A 23724-nucleotide genomic window follows, 5' to 3' on the forward strand; every position below is an offset into this window, starting at 1 on the left:
AGCTTCTCCCACAGAGTCAGACATGGAAATACTGCACAGCAGAAAATCAACGGAAAACAAATACTTATCCCCTACGAGGGGAAAGCACCTCTTAATGAATCTCATGTAACTTGTATGATTCAGGTGGATATAGGTCTCCTTGAGCCTCGGGCGGGAATAATCCTCGCCTCCGCGTCCTTAATAGAATTAAAACTTTCTGTCATGATTACTAGGACATTTTTCATTCTATCTCAGAACCGGAGGCGAGGATTATGCTTGTTCAAAGCTTATCCACCACGAATGACGCCATATTCATGACTGGTTTAAAATAGAATCTTTTAAACATCGAATCCGTAGACCAGTCTGCGGCGTTTAAGATGTCCTCCAGTCTGGCGCCCAGTGAAAAAGCCTTAGAAGCCATTACTCCTCTCACTGAATGTGCACCAAATTGGGAAGTACTAATATCTGCTTCCTGCATCACCCATCTGATCCAACAGGCTATGGTTGGTGGCGAACCCACTTTGAAGTGCTTCCGCAAGAAAATTAATAACTGACGCTCCCCAGGAGGGCGAATCTCTTCCGTCATACTTTCATATTCTTTGAGGCATCTAACTACGCACAGCTTCGGGGATTTATCGAAAGCTGGGTCGGACACAATTATGGAGTCAGACTTAGTCTGGCGCTTTATATGAAAGGTGACCCTTTGGGTGTAATGACACTACCTGAAATGTCCAGAGCCCGGACATCGGAGACTCTAAGGCAAGACACTAAGCATAAAAGCATAGCCAGTTTGGCTGAAAGCTCATTGCGAGATAGGTACGTATTGGGTTGCCACGATTGGAACAGAATTAGCACCCTATTAACATCCCATAAGGAAGAATACCGGGGCTCCGGAGGGAGCGAAAGGCGAATCCTTCGCAACAATTTGCAAACCAATGGGTGCTCCCCCACGGCGGCTCCTGCGACCAGGAGGTGTTCGCCTGATATCGTCGATCTGTAGGAGTTAATAGTGCGATACGCCAGGCCTTGAACCTCTAAGGAGACCAGGGAATTCATAATGGCTACCACTTCGCACCCCATAGGATCGTGGTCGTTCCGAACACACCAACCGACCCATCTGGTCCATTCTGACTTATAGCGTTTGTTAGTTCTGTCAGCCCAAGCTGCTCCCAGTATTGTCTGAGCTTCTGTTGATAGGCCTGGGACTCTCCAGCAATGCCTGAAATTAGCCAAGCTATGCCAACAAAGCCTTGTTGGCGAAGGGGGTGTGGACTGCCCTGGGTATCCCTCAGAAAGAAAGGATTACGGGGTAGAAGGATTGGACAATCCCTAGAAAGTTCCAGAAGAACTGGAAACCACACTTGAGGTCTCCAATATGGGGTGATCAGGACTACCCTCGCCTTTTGTCTGCGGCCTTGCGATGTGAGCCTCATTATCATGGTGAACGGGGAAAAGCATACCCCGTTTCCTTGGACCAATCTTGGAGGAAAGCGTCCGTTGCTGTAGCTAGAAGGTCCAGCTTCCAACTCGGTCCAGTCGGGACAAAAAGAGGTCCACCAAGAACGGGCCCCACATGTTGTGGAGTCTCCGAAAGAGTGGCGGGTGCAACTGCCACAGGCTCATGTCCGCCTGGAGCACCATTCCGCTATTACATTGGAAGCTCCTGGAAGATACTCCGCTGTCACCGAGATTTTGTGGGACAGGCAGAACATCCAGAAATCCTTGGCTAGGTTCGCTAAGGCCTTTTATTTCGTTCCCCCGAGATGGTTGATATACCGGACTGACGATACGTTGTTCATCTTCAAGAGCACACTGCAAAACGCCTTCTCCTTCATCTCACATTGGATCCAAAATACCCTGCTATTAGTTCCAGCCGATTGATATGGAGTTGAGCTTTGTCTGCCGACCACTTTCCTCCAGTAAAGGAGTCCCCACACTGAGCCCCCAGCCTGACTTGCTGGTGTTGGACTCTATCACCAAGTCTGATTCACAACCGAATATGGCACTGCCGTTCCAGGCATCCATACGGTCCAGCCACCACCTCATCTCCATACGGACTTCCTCTGTCAGGGGCACCTGATCGGAGTATTGTAGACCTCTGCGGAGATGCGAGGCTTTCAGGTGCTGCAGCGCTCTGTAGTGGAGCGAGCCCGGGAAAAGCAACTGAATCGAGGAGGCGAGAAGGCGCACCAGACGGGTGATCTGTCTCAGTGAGGTCGAGGAATGAGCCAATACGCGCCTCAATTTCATTCGAATCTTGGTCATCTTCTTTGCAGGAAGGCTCAAGGTATGAGAAACCGAGTCTATGATGAACCCCAGGAAAGTTACCTGCTTGGAAGGTGTCAAAAGCGACTTCTTGGAATTGATGATGAACTCCATGTTTTGGAGGAGGTTTACTGGCTCTTGCAACTGTTGAGAGAGACGATGAGGACATTGCTCCAAGAGGAGGATTTCGTCCAGATAGATAATAAGGCAAAAGCCTTTCGCTAGCAACGTTTTCACCACTGGTTTGAGAACCTTTGGTGAAACATCAAGGGGGCAAGGATAGCCTGAAAGGGAGCGAGACGAACTCAAACACCTGGTCTTTCCACAGAAACTGTAGGAAGCGACGGTGCAGTGGAAAAATGGGGAACGGGGACTACCAAATACGCGTCTTGTAGGTCGAGTCTGGCCATCCAGTCGTCCGGTTGAAGGAGATCTCAGAGCAGGTGTATGCCCTCCATTTTGAAATGGCGGTAAATCAGCCATTGATTGAATTCCTTCAGGTTTATGACTGGATGTTGACCGCCGTCCGGCTTGTCTACGAGGAAGACTTTGCTGAGGAATCCTCAGGGGTGAAGATGCGTGGAGACCACCGCTCCTTTTTGCAACAAATCTGCTACCTCCTGATCTATGAGGTCTGCTTGATCTTGTGCAAAAACCAGCTGCCGGGGGCGAATCTCCTGAACGGGGGAACCATAGAACTCTATATGGAACCCCTGTACGGTCTGTAACACCCATGTGTCTGCTGTAATAGCCTTCCAATTGTGTACATAAACTGCAAACCTGCCGCCCACTGTGATAAGGGGACGGGTGGAAAGGCTCACCTGAGTTAGGCATAGACTGGCCTCTGGGTGCTCCTCTGCCGCCGCGGCCTCTGAATCACCTACGGGATTGGAAGAACTCTAGACGGTCCAGATCCTGGGCTTTTTTGCCGGTGCCTCATTGAGGGTCTTGGGTGTAGAAGCAACCGGTCGAACGCCCTCTCCCATGACCGGCCCCGACAAAAACGCTTGGGTTAAAGACCCACTTTGTGTAGGATTGCGTCTTATCTAATGATGTGAATGTGGCGACAAACTTAGTGAGCTCCTTAATGAACGGGTCCCCAAATCGACCTTCTTGCGCCACCACACCTGCCTCAGACGGGGAGAGGTCTCCCAATTTGGGGTCAACTATCAGTAGGAAAGAGCGCCACCTTTCTGTAGAAAGGGCGCCATTAGCTTTACCTAAATAGACAATCGCACACTGTGCCCAGTTGGAAATCCTTTCTGGGGAAAGTGGAGTACCTGCCTGCTTAGCTTCTTCCGCTAACACTAGGACTTTGGTGATAGGGCCCGCTATGTCAAGTATTTTATCCTGACACAATTTCCAGGATATGTCAATCCCTTTTTTTGGGTCGCGGATGTATTTTTGCAAGAAGGTTGCCATTCTGGGGTCAACCTCAGGAGTCATTGCCACTTTGCCCGGTAGGGCAAGGCGTGGGCACTCCGCCCTGAGGCAATCTCTAACCTCTTTCTCAAGAGGTTTATGCAAGCGCCCGGCTACGAATGCCGAAACCTTGGGTGAAGGGGTCCACTCTGAGGAGCGGGCGTGGACTAGGTCCTCAGGGACCAACATGTCCGAGTCTTCTTCCTTGGTGTCGGTGGTTGGAGACTCTACAGGGCACCAAGGCCTGGATAGGCCTGCCTCGTCAGTGGATTCCTCTCCGGATTCCTCCTCTTCTCCGAAAACAGAGGGCTCTGGGATCTCTGGCGGAGTATTCTGGGGTTCTGCATCTGGCCTTGCCAGAAACGCTTTTTTATGGCGGTCAAAGGCGCCTAAAACTATGCCTGACGTGCTTTTGCGCTTCGGCGGGCGCTGAGACTGGCATGAATAGGTAAATTGCATAATGTGGCGTTTAAAGGGCCCCTGGCATCTGAGACTGCCAGGTGGATGGATGCATCCATTGCGTCAGAAAACTCGTTGTCGAGGAGAATAACCTCAAGGGATTCCTCTTGGGTATATTCCTCTTCAATGATGAATGGGAGGTAAGGTGTCCTGAAGGCAAACTGATAATTAACTCAGGCGCTCTAAGCTCTTGCCGTGACGTCACTAGACTGATGGGAGGGGGTTAAGCTGTGTTTTTAGAGTGACTAACAAGCACAGGTTTGGGTACCCCAAGTGTAAAACTTTTTCCCTGCTGGGTGAAGTTTGGCGTGAGCTAGGGTCACTGTTTTTGGGCACTGCCAGGAGTTCTATTTCTTGGACTTATCAGGTCCCCAGGGGCGACTCACCCTATCTTCAAGTCGGTATCAAATGCTCTGGGCCCGTCCCCGACCAGTGCTCCCCACTGCAGCCACAAACAAACATGCAAATTCGCCTCATGACATTCACTTAAGAACCGCTTGAACACGGGCGTTAGGGGAGACCGGTCTGAAATACGGACCCACGTGTGTGGGTGTCAGGGCTTCCAAGAGCTCCGAGGCAGTGTAACGGTAGTGAGGGCGTTCGTCCTGTTCTCGTGGTTCCATTGCGTATTCTCTAGCGCACGACTCGAACCAACGAGACGGACCCGCGCCCCCTACCAGAGACAGTGCTTACTGAACCTCTCGCCTCTAGCGGGGCCCTGAGCGGAGTGGGAAACTTCCGCGCCCCAAACAAAAAACCACAGCGTGGAAATGAAACGCAGTGCGCTCGCGCACACCAGTACAAAGCACAGCAACGCGTGATACAACCAGAGTTAAATTAAGTGGAAAAACAATGAATAATAACGGTATAATTTCTCTCGCCCTGATGAGCGAGAAGGAAACATGACTTATCTTTTGCTGAGAGCCGGAAAGAAAGAGGAAAGGTGTTGGCAGCAGCACGTCCTTGTGACGCATAGGATCTACTGATTGGTGGACTATGCATAACCCCTGAACTACAGAGCTCACAAGACTTGAAGTATTTTGATTGTTAAAGTTAAAATTGCTGAGGATGGATAATAAAGAAAGATGAGCATAATTCTCGCCTCCGGTCCTGACACAGAATTCGCTATCAGGACATGCCACACACGCCAGGGCATGTCCTATCTTTCACACACAGTGCACCCGGCCCACAGGGGTACCTTTGGCCTACCTTAGGAGTTGCTGACATGTAAGAAAGGGGAAGGTGAGGGACTGGCAAGTGTGTGCACTGGCCAAGTCGACATGTCAGTTACAAACTGCGCACAGACTCCACAATGGAGGGTCTGAGTTACCTTTTCAGGGCTACTCACGTAGGTGGAACAATCAGTGCTGCAGGCCCACTAGTAGCATTTGATTCACAGGCCCTGGCACACTCAGTGCACTTTACTAGGGACTAACAAGTAAATCAAATATCCAATCATGGAAACACCAATCCATAACACAATTTACCACAGGAGCACCCGCACTTCACCACTGATCAGCAGTGAGAAAAGTGTGTAGAAACACTACGCCAGCAAAAAAAGAGTCAAAACCAGGAGGTCAGAAAGCAAAAACTATGGGAAAACACGCCAAAAGATGGCAAGTCTAACAGCTCTCCTGCATAACCCTGGCTTCATCTGCATTATTACTTTATGTGTCTGTCGGATTTATTGCTTCCTGACACTTTTATTGGAAAGCTATTTTAAGAGCCCATTACTTAATCCATTCATCCAACTTATTTAATAAATTGTAACTCTGCACCTGTATGCTTCAAGTAAAGAATCTGTGGACTTCACAAGGATTCTAGGAATAGTCTTGGAATCCTGCAACAATCAGGTTTTTCCATAAAATCAGAAATTTCCTAGCTTTTGTAACAGAAAGTTTCAATTCTATTAAGGACACGGAGGCGAGGATTAGGCTATTCTTTCTTCTTTCATTTTAACAGCAGGCATTAAAACCAATAACAGACAATCAAGACTTCATTTCCCATGAACCTTTAGACAAAAAAACATCATGTCTGTGTTAAAGTCTCTTAACCAATCAGGTGCCTCCTGTCACAATAACTGTCGATGACCCTTGCTGGACTTCCTCTTTCTTCCTGCGACAAAGCCGACTGCAGAAGTTTCTTGATCCTGCTTCGAGGACTCTGTATGTACGGGCAGAAAAGGAGTCACAAAATCTTGCGTGCGATGGGGCTATCTTGCACAGCATTACAATAGCGCATGAAAACACTTTACTTACATTTTAACCTATGTCTCTTTGCCCGAGTGGGCGCAGGTTCGTTCTGAGGGTAGGCTAATCCTCACCTCTCTGTCCTTAATAGAATTGAAACTTTCCGTTACGAAAGCTAGGACATTTTTCATTCTATGTCAGGTAACGGAGGCGAGGATTAGGCTAGTTCAAAGCTTATCCACCACTAGGGTCGCAATGGAGGAAACTGGTTTAAAGTAAAACCTCTTGAAGGTTGAGTCTGATGACCAGTCTGCTGCATTCAAAATGTCCTCCAAGCGAGCTCCTAGCACAAAGGCCTTTGATGCCATGGCGCCTCTTGCTGAGTGCACTTCGAAGACCTTGGTATGGAAGCCAGCTTCAAGCATCACCCAGCAAACCCATCTTGCGATGGTTGGGGAAGAGACTGGTGAAACGGTTTCCTCAAATCAATGAGAAGTTGCCGGTCTCCATGTGGGCGCACATCTGCCGTCATCGCTTCAAAGGCCTTGATACATCTTACTACACAGAGTTTGGGTACTCCTGGAAAGGCTGGGTATTAAATTACCCGCGACTGGCATTTGGTACGACGAGACACGTGGAAGGTGACGCCATCCGGGGTGAATGATTTTCCGGAAATTTCAAGGGCCCTAACATCCAAGACTCGTCTACAGGACACCAAGTACAGCAACATGGCCAGGTTGGATAATAGTTGCTTGTGTGACAAATACTTGTTGCTAGGCTATTCGGATAGCAGATGCAAGACCTTGTTGACATCCCAGAGGACTGAATATCTCGGTTCCGGAGGAAGAGAAAGCAGAATACAGTGCAGCAGCTTCTTTACCAACGGGTGGTCTCCCACCGGGTGATCCGCTATGGTGGCGTGCCTGGCCGAGATTGCAGAACGGAAGGTATTAATTGTCCTGTATTCCAGGCCCTCAGAAGCCAAATGGACCAGAACATTTAGGATGTGGAAAACGTCTTCCCCCATGGGATGCAGACTCCATTGCAGACACCAACCCATCCACGAGACCAGGCTGACCGGTATTGCTTAACAGTGCCGACAGCCCAGGCCCGGGAGAGGAGCTCCGCAGGGCTTCTTGAAAGTCCAGAGATCTTGCATCGAGCCCAGCAATCCTCCATGCCATGAGGAGCAGGGAGTCGCTCACTATCAGAGGGTGGGGATTGCCCGCTGGATCGCTCAGCAGATGAGGGAGCGGGAGTAGACAGACTGGAGAAGCCCAAGAAAGTTCCATCAGAACTGGAAACGATGCTTGAGCTCTCCAGACCGGGGTACTCACCACCAGTTACGGCTTCTGCCGGTGGATCTGGGTCATCAACCGCATTATCATGGCGAAGGGGGAAAGGCATAACGCCATTATGGGAACCACTCATGAAGGAACGTGTCGGTGCTGTCGCCCCCGGGTCCGGTCTCCAGCTGAAGTACCTGGGAAGCATGGATGTCGACGCGAGACAGAAACAGGTCGACGAAAAAGGGTCCCCACCAATCCTGAAGGGCTTGGAACATCGGAGGTAATAGTTTCCATAATATCGAGTCTAGAAGATGGCAGGATTGCCAGTCTGCCACCTGGGAGATGCTCCGTCATCACCGAAACCTGATGAAAATTTCCAGAAGTCCTTGCGGTGATCCACCAGGGCCTTGGAGCGGGTCCCACCCAGGTGGTTTATGTAGCAGACAGCCGCCACCTTGTTCATTTTTAGGAGGACGCAGGATTGAGCTCTGTCCCTGGTCCAACATCAGACCATGAAGGAGCCCGCCATCAGCTCCAGTCAGTTGATGTTTAGTGATCGTTCTGTGGCGGACCAACCTCCTCAGGACCGGACTGGCCGTTGTGGGCATCGGGCAATCCCCCGGTCGGCCGCATGGGTGGGGGCCGGTTTTGGGCCCCAGGGGGCCGTTTTTGTTACAAGGCTGTTTTTTGCAGCATAGCTGCAAAAACGGCCCTGTAACAAAATCGGCCAAAACCGGCCCTGGCAAAGAGTGCGGCTGCATCCCCAGGGGAGAGGGGGGGCCGGCTGAGCACTTTGCCAGGGCCGATTCCGGTTCCCAGTCCGGCCCTGAACCTCCTCCTGTGGTGAACTCTCCACAATGTGCCCCCCAGCCTGAACCGCTGGCGTCCGACTCGATCACGACGTCCGGAAAGGATCCACAGATGGCCCGACCGTTCCAGGCCTCCATGTGGGAAAGCCACCAATGGAACTCCTCCTTTGCCTCCTCGGACAATGGAACCTGATGGGCATAGGTTAAACCCCTGCGCAGGTGAGATGCCTTGAGTCTCTGAAGAGCCTAAAAATGACGAGGACCCTGGAAAATGGCCTGGATTGAGGCTGACAACAGTCCAACCACTCTGACGATGCTTCGCAGAGAGGTCTGTAGCTTCCGTAAAATCTGTCGTATCTCGTGACAAATTTTCACCATTTTCCTGGACGGGAAGCTTAGTGTGGCTTCCATTCTATTGATCACAAACCCTAGGAAGGTGATCGAGCGAGATGGAAGGAGGCAGGACTTTGCCTGGTTGATCACGAATCCCAGTGACTGGAGGAGAAGCACTGCTGACTGTAGCCGTTGCGATAAGTCTTGAGGACACTGATGCATGAACAGCATGTTGTCCAGATAAACGATCATCATGATGTCCTGTGATCTCAACCACTCCACTACCGGGAGCAAGATCTTGGTGAAGAACCACGGCGCGGACGATAGGCCAAAAGGAAGCGAGGTGAACTCGAAAGTTTGGCCCTGCCACAGGAACTGGAGGAAACGACAGTGAGGCGGAAAGATGGGAACCATAAGGTAAGCGTCCTTGAGGTGCGAGTGGGCCATCCAATTGTTGGGGCACAGAAGGTCGCAAAGCAGGTGAATACCCTCCATCTTGAAGTGGCGATAGACTAACCACTCGTTGAACTCTCAGAGGTTTATTGCCAGTCGTTGACCCCTGTCTTGCTTCTTTACCAGGAAGAGATTGCTTAAAAAGCCTCTGAAATGAGGAGTAGAACGGCAGATTGCCGGTTTGCCCAGGAGTTCCTGCACCTCTTGTTGCATTAGGACTGACTCCCTAACGGAAAAACGGATTGGTGTTGGGGGGAAATCTGAACAGGGGAGCCATAAAACTCTATGTGGAATCCCTGCACCGTTAGGAGAAACAAAGCATTGGTCGTGAGAGCCCGCCAGTTGTCTACGAATTGTGCTAGTCTGCCCCCCAAGCAACGAGATGAGATAATAAAAGAACTCACTGTGGGAGGGGGGGAGCGACTCCGCCGTGGGCTCCGTTACGTTGACCTCTGTGACTAGACCGACCTCTGGTGAAGTAGAAACCTTCAAAATGTGAGGAATCCTGATACTGTCCGCTCTGTGAGGAGTGGCCAGCCAAGCGCCCTTACCACTGACGTCCCCACAGAAAACCCACTCATTGAATATGCATTTCACTGTGGATTGGACTTTGTCTAAGGAGTTGAAAGTGGAGACAAATTTACTCAGCTCCTTCACAAACGGGTCCCCGAAGAGCCCACCCTGAGCCACTTGACCTGCTTCTGAGGTGGCTAGCTCACCGAGTTTAGGGTCCAGCTTGATGAGAAGCGGCCTGCACCTCTCTGTAGAGATGGCACAATTTGTGTTACCTAATAAAATGATGGATCTTTGCGCCCAACTAGAGAGGACATCTGGCAGGATCAGGGCTCCCGATGCCTTGACGTCCTCCGCCATGTCAAAAATCTTCACCAAGGGGGCCATGACATCCATCTCTACCTGTCTCTTCTGCTAGAGCTCGCCCTTCTGCTCCCTGGTTTTCAGCTGCCTTGCGTGAAGAAAAAGGCCGCTGCAAAAAATTAGAACGCAGATGGAGATTAACATATGATTTAGAGGCGAAACTTATCTATAAAACGGCCTCAAAACAATTTACCAAGCTCAAAAAATCTGCTATGAGAGAGTTTTTTGCCTCGCAAATTAAAAACGCAGACAACTCGGCAAAAACTTTGTTTAAAATTGTTAAAGACTTTGTCAAACCTCCTGCAATGACACCTAACAATGTTGCGAACCAGTCTCTTTGCAATGGACTATCAGACTTCTTTCTGGAAAAAATTGAGAAAATTGCAGCCTCCTTTCCTCCAGTTGTGGCGTCTGATCATTCCCTTTCCCCGATTTTAATCAGCCACGATACTGCTCCTGCCCTAGTGGCATTCAAGGATCTCACTCCTGATCTTGCACTTAAACTTCTTATACAGTGCAAATCGGGCTCTCCTTTGGACCCTGTCCCCCCTAAGATCATGAGTGACTTGTCTACACTATTGTTAGAGCCACTTACTTCCATATGGAATGCCTCCTTTACAATTAGGCCAATTCCCTTCAGCTTGGAAAGAAGCCTTGCTTGTGCCTATCCTGAAGAAAACAGATGCGGACCCCACACAATTCTGTAATTATCGGCCTATTTCTCTCCTTCCGAAACCAGCGAAGGTTTTGGAAAAGGCCGTCCAACTACAACTTGCAGAATATCTCCAGATTAATTCCCTACTCCATGACTCCCAGTCCGGTTTCCGTGCGGGTTTTAGCACTGAAACCGCATTACTGGAAGTATCGGAGACTGTTCGAGAATGTGTGGATAAGGGCGAGGAGGCCATGTTGGTTCTCCTCGACCTGTCCGCCGCTTTCGATACGGTGTCCCATAAAATACTCTTAGATCGACTGGAGGAGATTGGACTGGGCGGCTCTGCCCTGTTGTGGATCACTTCCTTTCTCCAGGGTCGATCTCAGAGGGTTCTTCTCAGACCTTTTAAATCGGAGTGCAAACCTCTTGCCTGTGGAGTCCCGCAGGGCTCGGCCCTGAGTCCTTTGTTCTTCAATGTTTACCTTGCCCCTTTGGCATGTGGAGGCATGTGGAGTCAGGGTGATCTCCTACGCTGATGATACACAGCTGATATTCTCCTTTAGAGATCACTCTGACTCCAGCCTCTCTAGCTTTCGCCACTGTTTGGGCGAAATCTGCTCTTGGATGGCCTCGAACCATCTTCGTCTTAACACTGACAAGACGGAGGTCTTGTTTTTCAATCAAAAAATGACAATACCCCCCTCACTTTGGTGGCCTATGGTACTCAACCCCCCCCCAATTCCGGTGCATACCGTTCGTAACTTGGGATTCCAGTTCGACGATACGCTCTCTTGTAGCACTCAAATTAACAAGGTCACTGCTGCCTGCTTTGGAAAATTAAAAATTATGAGAAAAATCTTTCCATTTCTGCCAATGGACGCACGCAGAACAGTCACCCAGGCCTTAATAACCTCCCATTTGGATTATGCCAACAGTCTTTATGCGGGGGCCCCTTTGTACCAAATTGAGCGCCTTCAAGTAGTTCAAAATGCGGCAGCAAGACTGATTGGCAACATTCCTTTCCGACATCCGATTTCAATGTTTCGTAAAAAGCTTCATTGGCTTCCTATAGCCTGCCGCATTAAGTTTAAAATACTCACTCTTGCTTTCCGTGCTCTGAACGGAAGCGGACCAGAATATCTGAGAAAGAGATTGATACTATCTCACTCAGTGAGAGACCTTCGCTCTAACAGCCTACGTCTTATGGTTATGCCACGCTTCCGCCGCACTAGAATGGGTGGCAGAGCCTTCGCTGTCCTTGCTGCTAAACATTGGAACAGCCTTCCTTTAGACCTCAGATTTGCCCCATCCGAAGCACTGTTTCGTAGCCGCTTGAAAACATGGCTATTTTCATCGATGTAGATAGGTCCTCCTTTTTTTCTGCTGACAGTTTTTAGCGCCGGGACGCCCCCGACGGGGGTAGCTGTGCGCTCTACAAGATTCATAAATAAATAATAAATCGAACAGTTGGTCTGGCATGCTCGTCAGGACCTGTCAATTCCCTTTGTTGGATCCTTAATATATTTAGTAAGGAAAGTCACAATCTTATCGTCGATTTCTGGGGTAACCGCCACTTTACTGTCGAGGGATGGGCGAGGGCATTCCGCCCTAAGGCTGAAGCGGACCTCCTGATCCAGGGGTTTCCATAACCGACTCACCAATCACTTTCCTACCTTCTCGTAAGGGACCCACTTTGTCGAACGAGAGTGTAGGAGCTCTTCTGGGTCCAGGAGGTACAACTGGGCATCGGCAGTGGGGTTAGTGGCCTGGACCGGGTACGTACAGGAGCAGGGAGGGAGAGGGGCGCCAAGACATGCTGTGGTCTGAATCACCATCCGATCCGACCTGAGATTCATCAGAGGGCTGCTGGGAGGCAGCTTATCCCTGACTACCTGAGGGCGCGGGGGGGTCTGGTGGGCTGAGCTCATTGGCGTAGTAGGGATTTTGGTGTCCAAGAACGCCTGTTTTAGTCTATTAAAAGCAACTAGGTCCACCCCCTTAGGGGGTGGACACTTGCGCGGTTTCTCAGAGGGGGAGGGTTGGCCACCTCTGGAGGTTTAGGACCCGAAGGCCTCGGAAGCTCTTCCCTCACGGGGAGGGGTTGCAGGCACTTCTGTGCCAGGTCAATCAACCTCTTCTCCAATGGGGCAACTGCCTCTGAGACTGCCCTGACAATGGAGGCATCCACCGGCGTCACAAAAGTCATCAGTGAGTGGGAAGTATTGAGATTTCTCCTCCTCCTCATAGTAGTCATCAAACTCCTCCATCTTCAAGGGGTTCCGGAGGCATTAAGGGCTAGAGGTAGGTATCAGGTAAGTAGGGTAAGTAAGGTGGTGGCCACCCATTAGGTAAGAGGGCTAATATGGTTGGGTCGGAATCCAAGATCAATATCGCTAGATAGGGAACCTACCCCAAACAAGAGCGAGGGTGTGGGAAGGGAGTCCTGGTTGTGGCAGAGAGGCACACACACCTGTGGACCTGTCCCAAGAGGTATTGAAAAACCCCACACTGTACCTGCTCGTAAGGTAGGCCAAAACGCCCCCACACCACTTGAATCAGTCCTTAAGTTTAGGTGGGGGAGAAAGGGAGGATGAAGACCCTGTAAATACTGCCAGGTAATGCTCTATACGACACAGGTGGGAAACAGGAAGAATTGCGATTCTCCTATTAACATGACCAGAGAATCTGGATTTCATTAAAGACACGGAGGCTGACATTATGCATTATCCTTTAATAGCAACTCACAGCAGCCGCACTACATCATAAAGGATAAAGCTCTAGAGTTTACACAACAGTGGACAAAGGATGTATCCAGGAGATGATCTGCCTCTTTTAAAAGAATCGCAGCACGAAAGAACTTCATAAACGGGAAATCCAAGTAGAGCTTGAAAACATCATGGAATAAACTTCAGTATCTCAAATGGAAAGGATCAGACGGTTAAACGGAATTACCTGTAAGGAGAAAGAAAGGATTAAGAACCAAATCCATAGTGAAGAGCCTAGAGAGCCAAAAGACTTCCTTACATTCAATAAAGATAACAGAAGCATAGGCATAAATCATAGAATAACAACAATTGAAGTAATCAATAAGATCATAAAAGACATATCAAAAGTTGTAAAAGGGAGGAGGGAGGGATAATGTCAGCCTCCGTGTCTTTAATGAAATCCAGATTCTCTGGTCATGTTAATAGGAGAATCGCAATTTCATTACAAGACCGGAGGCTAAGTTATGCATGTTCGTAGCTCCGAAGGACAACATCAGACATATGCTCGATAGGCTATCAATAATGACGAGCAAAGGTGTTAGCATTTGACCAGTCAGCAGCTTTCAGGATATCATCCAGCTTACCACCTGACCAGAAGGATTTACTGGCCATAGCTCCTCTGATAGAATGTGCTTGAAACTTAGAGAGGTCAATACCAGCAAGACTCATGGTAGACTTAACCCATCTAGCTATGGAGGTAGAAGAAACAGGTTTAAAAGGCTTAACAAAAGAAACTAAAAGTTTAGGGAAACTGTGAAAACGAGGATAAAAGATAAAATCTGACATGGTTTTAGTTCTTCTTAGTAATTCAAACTTAACACCAAATATGTCGTAACATCTATTAGAAATATCTAAGCTTCTGATGTCAGATACTCTCCTACAGGAGATTAAACACAAGAGAGTGGGGAGTTTGAAGGAGAGAAATTTTCTATTAAGGGAAGAGTTATCTGGCCAAGAACAAAAAAGGTCTAGAATACACTTGACATCCCAAAGGGTCTGATAGTTAGGTCTAGGGGGTCTTCTTAGTCTAATACTTTTGAGGACTCTACAAATGATAACATTTTTACCTACCGATTTACCGTTGATAGGGGAATGGCCCGCGGAGATTGCGGATCTAAAGCAATTAATAGTACAATAGGATAGGCCTCTGTCAAATTGTTTGACCCGAAAATTACGATATTGACGACAGGAGTCTCCACGGGATCCAGACTCCTTTCCAGGCACCAATGAAACCATTTTTTCCAAATGTTGTTATACCTGAGGTGTGTTCCGGGTGCCTAAGATTCTCAGAGAAGAGAGAGAGCCGATGACGAAAGTCCAGACAATTTATTAGATTGCCTGACACTTTCCAGGCAAGAAGGTTCAAATTCCCCTCGAGAATAAGGTGATGATCTTCCCCGTCTGCGTTTGAAACCAGACCTGGAGACGCAGGGATCAGAAAGGGAATGTCGCATGCTAGTTCCAGGGCTGTCGGGAACCAAGCTTGGGACGGCCAAAAGGGGGTTATTAGGATCAGAAGGCATTCTTCCTTCCTGACTTTCTGAAGGACCCTCTGAATCATGGAAAAAGGAGGGAAGGCATAACCCAGGAAGTGAGACCATGGTTGGAGAAAAGCGTTCACAGCAAGTGCGCCCGGGTCTGGCATCCAACTGAAGTAGTTGGGTAACTGGAACGTTAGTCTGCTGGCAAACAAGTCTACGTCTATGGGACCCCAAAAATGGAAGATGGCATTGAAGACGTTCATATTGAGTTTCCAATCTGAGAAGTCTAGAAGGAATCTCGAATTCCAATCTGCAGAAATGTTTGATTTCCCGGGAAGATATTCCGCCCTGAGCGAAATTTTGTGTTCTAGACAGAACATCCAAAGTTTCCTGGCAAGATTGGAGAGATCTGCAGATCTCGTTCCTCCAAGACGATTGATATAGGCCACAGCCGAAATGTTGTCCATTTTCAGAACAACAGACCTCCCTTGAAGGGAGTGTTTGAAGCTCATAAGAGCGTATAAACCAGCTGTCAATTCCAGAAAATGTATGTGTTGAGAAGATTCCGACAGGGTTCAAACCCCGCCGGTGTTCTGGTCTTGCAAACGTGCACCCCACCCATGAAGGCTGGCATCCGATTCTAGGATGAAATCCGGGGATGAACCAAAGATAGCCTTCCCGTTCCAGGCATCTAAGTTCTCCAGCCACCAAAAGAGCTCTGCTCTGGCATCTGGGTCCAGAGTGACAAGATCTCCATACCAGAGACCTGAATTGAGCGCTCTCCTCTTTATTCTCTGAAGTGCGCGATAATTCAGAGGACCAGGGAAGATGGCCTGGATAGAAGAAGAAAGAAGACCAAGAAGTCTGGCTAGTTCGCGGAGGGTTAAAGAATATTGTTTCAAGACGGACCTGATCTCCTTCCGGATCTTGGCAATCTTCTTGGCAGGAAGAAGGAATAGACATTCCGAGGTGTCCAGAGTGAAACCAAGGAACTCTATGGTCTTGCAGGGAGAGAGAATGGACTTTTCTCTGTTGATGATGAAGCCTAGACTCTCTATTACATTCATGGAAGTTTTGAGATCTCTCAGAAGGTCTGAGTGGGATTGGGACATGATAAGAATATCGTCCAGGTAGATGATAAGGCGGATACCTCTTTCTCTTAGAATTGTAACGATACACTTCATAATCTTGGTGAAACACCAAGCGGCAGAAGAAAGGCCGAAGGGTAGAGCCTGAAATTGGAATAGACGTTCCTTCCAGGCAAATTGAAGGAAAGGTTGGTGGTCTTTGTACATGGGGATGGTGAAGTAGGCATCCTTCAAGTCCAACTTGACTAGCCAATCTCCTTTGAGAAGGTGATCCCTTAGAAGGTGGATGCCCTCCATTTTGAAGTGACGATAAACGAGAAATTTGTTGACTTCTCGAAGGTTTATAACTGGTCTCCACCCTTTGTCTTTTTTCTGAACAAGAAAAAGTGTGCTTATGAATCTTGCATCGGACCAGGGAACCTCCACTATTGCGCCCTTTTTGAGCATAGAAATAATTTCTTCCTCCACGATCTTTTCTTGTTCCTCTGAAAGGACAAAGGGTTGGGTTAAAAAAGTTTGGAAGGGGACCTCTTGAAAGTCTATCTTGAATCCCATAACGGTTTCTAGAACCCATGGATCTTGGGTGATTGATTGCCAAACATGATAAAACTGCTTTAGTCTGCCCCCTATTATGGGAGGGGAAGAAGAAGAAAGAGTAGTACTTACTTGTAGCATTGGAGGCGTTGGGAGTACCACGACCTCTTGAACCTCGGTTTCTTGTACCTCTTCCTCTTCGGGGGAAGAAGGGTTGTCTAGGGGGGTAGAAGCCTCTTCCAGTTCCTCTGAATGACGAATAGGGCCGTTGGTTGCCTCGGCCGGAAGAGCGACCCCTTCTCCCGGCCTGACCAAAAAGGTTGGTGTTAAACACCCGTCTTAGGTTGTTTTGTGCCCTGTCGAGAGCAGTGAAGGTCGACACATATTTACCATTTCTCCTTGATTATGTCCTCCCCGAAAAGAAGGCCTTTAGGATTTTGGGAGGGTTCCCTCTCTGCTATGTCTCCTAATTTTGGGTTAATTTTATTTAAAATGGATCTCCTTCTTTCAACGTTTAAACTGGAATTAGCGTTGCCAAGGAGAACAACAGCTCTTTGGCTCCACCCTCGAATGAGGTCAACATTTAAAGGGGTAGAGGTGAGGTGGGACTGTTCAGCCATGTCCAAGATTCTAGCAAGTGGACCTAGAACATCTAAAAGGCGGTCTTGACAGCCTTTAAGAGCTCTCTCCAGGCTTTTTCTAGGGTCTCGCCCTAACTTGAATAGGAATTTGATACGGTCTGGATCTAGGTTTGGAGTCTGATAGACCCTCTCCTCAATAGTAGGTCTTGGAGATTCAGATCTAATGGTGTTTCTAGTATCTCTGTCTAGAAGGTTCCTTAACCAACGTGTTGCAAACTGGGAAACATGTTCCTGGGGGAACCACTTCGAACTATTAGGGCGAGAGATATTTAGGGGAGAGAACATCTCTTCTCCGATAGGGTTAAGTATAGTATTTTTAGAGGTCGGTTCCGGATCAGGTTGAGAATTAAAGTCATGTTGGACCTCATCTAGGTCAAAGACGAATTCGTCAGAGGGATCTCTGGAGGAGGAGTCATCATAAGAGGAGGTAGATGAGTTAAAACCAATATTCTTTTTTTGGTTAGCACTACTGCAAAGCGTGCCGCGAGGGACACCGTTCATACTTGTGCCGCCATGGGCACCGATCAAGAGAGTGTCCCGAGGGACATCAGGTTCAAGTGAGGCGCAGTGGCCTCCCATCCAAACTGAGGTGCTAGAACCTCCCGTACTGTGAGAGGCGCTAGGGCCTGTAGTGCTTTCACAATGTTTCGTCTTTTTGGGCCTCTTACCGTGTATAGAGGGGAGATCTTGGGAATCACACAGTCTCTTAGAGGACATGACTTCTTTGAGGGACGACATCATACAGGATTTAATCTCCTGTTGAAGGAATTTCTTAAGTGAATTGCCAATAGGCGCAGGTGAGCTTGCAGTAGCGTCATCTGAATCGATGTCGGACCTGGTGTATTAAAAATCTCAGAGGGTATTAAGTGATTTAAATCAAGGAAATGAAAGAATGTTATTAAAAAAATAAGTATTATAAAATTCTACTCTTTGTCCTCCTCTTTTTCTTTTTTTATATTTTAAATTTTAACTTAGAATCTAAAAACTTTTTTTTTTTTAAATAAAATATCACATGTAAGGTAAGTTCTGCGAATTAATATTCTTCTATCTGTTGTTAAATTATATCCCTCTATTGTTAATAATAAATTGGAATTAATTATAACTCGGGATTTGTGGGAAAAAACGTTAGAATTGATGAAAATAATAAATTGGAATTAACTATAACTCAGGATTTGAGCTAGAATTGAGGAAAAGGGCAAATGTGTAGGGCAGACAGGGTATCTCCGGCGGCTGAAGCAGAGCAACTGACAAATTATAAAGGATCGCTCGAGCTCAGCCGCCGGAGAAGAGGAAAGCCGCTTGGGAAAGGAGGCATGCAACGCGGGTGTTGCTAATGTCCCTTCCTTTGATTACAAGCGTACAACGGAGCCAAAAGCGAGGCGGACGAAAGAAAAGGTATAAGACGTCAGAAATATAACAGCGCGATCGTGCGCTCGAGGGGGACAAATAAAAGCATATGCACAGGTTCGTGGGGGGGGGACGACCATAAATTGGAAGTCCATATGGAGAGGGGGGGGTGGAATGGGGAAGCAAGCGCCACCCACGGGCAGAAAGGTAAGGATTCAAACCATGGCAGTAACGTTACATAAAACACAGCGTTAAAGGCTGAGAGGAAAACGAAAATAGTATAGAGCCACTAAAATATGATTTAAATTGCCATGAAAACAATTTAAATTAGTATAACATTGGCATGAAAAAGATTCAAATTAGCATAATATACAAAAATATAAGCATTAAGCCTAAAGTAAAGGAGAAGCAAGTAGTAGTGACTTATCTGCTGGCGAGCCGCTTTTAAAAGAGGCAGATCATCTCCTGGATACATCCTTTGTCCACTGTTGTGTAAACTCTAGAGCTTTATCCTTTATGATGTAGTGCGGCTGCTGTGAGTTGCTATTAAAGGATAATGCATAATGTAGCCTCCGGTCTTGTAATAAAATCCTGGGCCAGTCTGCCACACATTCAGGCTGAGGAAGCCTGATACCGTACCCCAGAGAGTTCTGCAACAGGCTTGACCGGAAAATTCAGCACGGAACGGCAGACGTGGACGGATGTGGTCGGCGATGGCAGTAACTGACGCGACCTCCATCCCGCGCTTGCCGAAGAGAAGCGTCTGAGGGAAAAGAGGGAAGTGCGCCCTCAGGGGGCCGATGGACCGCCGCGCACTCCCAGCCCGGCACTGAGAAATCAATCGCGGCTGCGTAGGAGTGACAGGAGTGAGGAGAAGCTCTGTGAAACAGACAACAAAGTATTGATTAAGTAGCAATACGGTACATAGCCAGACAAATGCGAACAACGATCCCAAGCAGCAGTACTGAGGGAAAGTGTGAACACTTAACTGACGCAGGTTGCAGCACCGAAGAAAGAGGAAGTCCAGCAGGGGTCATCGACAGTAATTGTGCTAGGAGGCGCCTGATTGGATGAGAGACTTTAATATGAACTTGATGGTTTTTTGTCTAAAGCTTCATGGGAAATGAAGTCTTTGTATTGTTTGTTATTGGTTTTGGCTGCTGTTAAAATTAAAAAAGAAAGAATAGCCTAATCCTCGCCTCCGTGTCTTGACATAGAATATTTTGTGAATTCACAAATAGGTATTTGTCAAGGCAGCCCTGCATGTATAATTGCATACAGTGTACACCTGTACTTGTACCTCCAATTAGTGTAATTTCACTTTTCTTTTCCCTGCAGGGAATACGTCTTAACCTCTTCCCCTGCATCACTACTAGTTTTGGGCATGCTGGATTTCCTTCTGACTTTTTCAGATGCAAATCCATGACGATTTCCAAGCTGGGAATGGGTTGAGAATTTTTTTTTTTAGATGTGCACAAACTTTCTAGGGCATCCCTGCCCTCAACACCCCCTAATTGCCCTTGGGAGATTTACTATCAAGGAACATTAATCCGTATCACTGAATATTGCAGCCCTCTACGTTGCATTAATGCAGAACAGCTCTGTTGTTGTAACAAGTTCTTCTTTACAACAGCGCTTTGAGTCTTGAGATTTTCGGTGTCCTGTCAATTCTTTTAGGCCATTTGTTTGGGTGGATTAATTTTTTGACAGACAGAGGTTTGGCAGTCAGGGTGACAGAGTAATATACTCTGCTGCCTTGACTGCACCTCCACCTGCCAAATTATGAAATGACCTCCAAACCAGAGATGAATTAATAAACCATTGCCAAGAACAGCGTCACAGTGGTTCCTGTCAATGCTTTTTGCAGTTTGATGCACGTCTCCAACTAACACAAAGGAGCCAAGCAGCAAACTGTTTTGTTTTTCATTTGCAAAAAGAAAATCCTGAAGCATTTTGTAGTTCACTGCCACTTACCTCTATGGTTTTCCTGGCGGTGATGGGCAGTGAAAAGTGATCACTAATTCTGCCCATCTAAATTAGAGGTTATCCTTGGCCAGTCCACAGTTTTAATCAAAGCAGAAACAGAGTAGTTTCCGCCCTGATTAAACCAATGGTCATCCGGCAATTTAACAGGTCAGGCAGCCTAGTCTTAAAAGTATAGAAATTCCATTGCGATGGAGTGTCCATGCCGCCACTATATAAATCTGGCCTTTTGTCCGACAATTTGTTCCCACTTCTCTTCAACTTCTGCATTACTTCCACTGCCATTATTGAGACAGAGCATTACTTCTATCAACGTATTGGGACTTTGGGTTTTTATAGTAAATTTCAATTAGCATTAGGGTTAGAATAAGGTTCTTTATTTATTTAATGCAAATTAGTTTAATTTAAATTGATAGAGATAGGGTGGGTTAGCAATACTTTAATTTTTAAATATAATAAAAACATTTATTGTATGGTTATAGTTAGTATTAACTTGGTTTTATATAATATAACGTATTATTGGTTTATATAGTATTAATTTACACTTAAAAGTAATTTCATTTAGGATTAGGGATAGTATTGATTTAATTTAATTAATTTCAAATTAATTTAATTTAGGGTTAGCAGTAGGTTTAGAATGAGAGTACTGCTAAGGTTATAATTACCCAGAATGTTTTTTTAGTGGCCTTCAGGAGTGAATACAGTACTACAGGTGCTACCTCAAGAACTTGACATAATTATCCAGACAACAGGGCGTACTCACAAGCCCCTTGCGCCGCCAGTTCGTCACTTATTATCACATTAAAAGTGATGCACCGGTGGGGCAACGGCCTTGGAAATATGCTCCAATGTGTCATTGGAGATGTATACAAGAGAACACAAAGCTGCATATTTACAAGGACTTAACGCCACTAGAACTTTGCTTTTGGAGACGTTCTGGTGGTGTTAAGTCCTTTGCCTTATTTACAAGGCGGCGTAAAGCCACTTAATGTTGCTTAACAATACAATGTGAATAATGCTCCTATTCACATAGCATTTATCGTGAAGAGGTGATGGAGTGGGTGTTCCACAAGACGCTGCCCCCTATTTACAAGGGTGGCGTAAATACCTGGTCTTACCCTGGTGCAACAAGGATTAATGATTACATTTTCCTTGTTTTTGCTGTTTCTATGTGTGCTGCACTCTGCCGAAAACATAGAAAGAGCAAATCACCACTTGTCCCTTCCTGCACATAAACAATAATTAAATAAATGAGTTGCAACTTCTATGAGTGCTGCACATTTCAGCACACATAGAGGTTACTAATCGCCATTAGTGATTGTTCATGAGCAGGAAGGAACACCTTCCTGCACATAAACAATTATTCCCTCAACTGAGGCATTCTTACACTAGGGTGCATTGGCACCTGCGCTGGCGCTAGGCAGCTAACTTTAGCACCAGAGCTAAGGGAAACGCAGGGGTGTGCCGTATTATTGTAAATAAGGCGCATCCCTGTGTTTTCAGAATTTCTGAGCGCAGCGTTAGCAATTATGGCGTAACACTTCTCTTCACCATGCTGTTGTACATATGCCCCAAAGTTACTTTATCTGCTGTTTTTAACTCTGTTCCTTCATATCTCTCATGCCTCTCCTTCCTTTATGCACTTCTCATTTCTAGTTCCAAGCCTAAGTACTATCCAAGAACCAAAGTTTCAACCTCCTGGGCCGCTCCAAGTAACATATCATCTAACCACTCTTATGTTTCCATGATCTAGCACACCCACAAATAAGCTCTAATCATAAGTAGCTGTCAAGAAGGCTGAGCAGGTTCAGCACGCGCTTCCAACATGCACATGCCCAATTCAGACATGACTATCTCAGCCTTCCATCCATTGGAAATCAGTGAATGAAGGCCTATGAAACAGCTAACAGGGAGAATTATTTACAGCACTTAGAAACAACCGAAATGCTTCATAAATGCACATTATTAATGCTATTATTAATTTAATAAGGCAGAGAGGAATGCAGTGCTAATGAAAGGTCCTAATCTGTATTGTATTGTGGTTGATAAAATATGCAGGTTTTCCAAACTTAAAGAGTGGACATAGTTCAAATATATAGTACATAAGAACTCTCAGTTATGGTGTCAACCTTAACTGTCATGGTGATGGTGTAAGAAACAGGAGAGGAGAACAAGATGGCACAAGTCTAGACAGGTCCCTGTGATGACCGCAGAATTATAAATGCACATGACACCGAATATGAATGAATGAATGAATGAATCAGCATTTCTTAAGCATCTTGTTTTAGGTCTTCAAGTAGGAGAGGACTCTTTTGAGCTGTATTAAAGTTGTAAAGGGATGCACCAGCCCACAATTCAAGAAGGAGGACGTCCTAGAGAGAAGGGATTGGCACCTTAAAGGTGAACAGAGAGATTAAGGGGACTATTAGCAAGAACCTGGTTAAAATTATCGCCGTTTTAGCAGCAGAAAACTGCCGCTAAAACAGCGATAATGGGCTTACTAATATGCGTTATAGAATTCCAATAGAAGCCCAGGATAGATGTGCAGGACACGATCATTTTAACGAGGTTCTTGCTAATATGCCCCTAAGATTTGTGGCCCAGACCCTATGGAACCAACTAGGCTTTAACATAAGAGCTCTTCCCACCCCTGGGTGTTTCATGAAGTCCAAAAGATCCCAGCTAGTCATAGAATTTACACCATCCAGACCTTCCTGCATTGCTTGTAGTGTGTGCATTATATGCAATAAATGTATACAATAACATATGAGAGCATGTTCTATCATTAAGCACCAGTGCAAGCTGTTGCGAGCGTAAGTTGACACATCCTACCGATATCCACGTGCTCATGGTGAACTGCCACCACTGGAAAGGGCAGCAGCGGTCCCAGGCTCCCACTGGCTGCCAGTGCTGCCAGGAAGAGGGCCATGCCATCAGCAGAAGCCAGGCACAGCTCACCAGCATCAGAGCAGGACTGGCTGTCCACCTCTAGGAACACAATGTACCTGGGGAGAGAGGTAAGAGTGGTCAGTGCCTTCGGAACTCAGCTCATGAGCAGGAGATGCCCACAACATGTCGAAGTTCTTTCCTACCATGACCCCACCGTAAAAGATAATGCATCAACCAATGGTAAGAACACAACACAAACAAGCAGAT

General features: G+C 47.0%; 1 protein-coding gene across 1 annotated transcript in view; it reads right to left on the minus strand.

The window, feature by feature from the left end:
• Positions 1-23724, minus strand: part of NOTCH4 (notch receptor 4) — a 435421-nt gene that overhangs the window by 70262 nt on the left and 341435 nt on the right. Inside the window, exon 27 of the mRNA XM_078645863.1 lies at positions 23401-23573. Coding sequence (XP_078501989.1) covers positions 23401-23573 — 173 coding nt within the window. The remainder of the gene's footprint in view (positions 1-23400; positions 23574-23724) is intronic.

This window comes from Lissotriton helveticus, chromosome 5_1, assembly GCF_964261635.1.
Source record: "Lissotriton helveticus chromosome 5_1, aLisHel1.1, whole genome shotgun sequence".
NCBI lineage: Eukaryota > Metazoa > Chordata > Amphibia > Caudata > Salamandridae > Lissotriton > Lissotriton helveticus.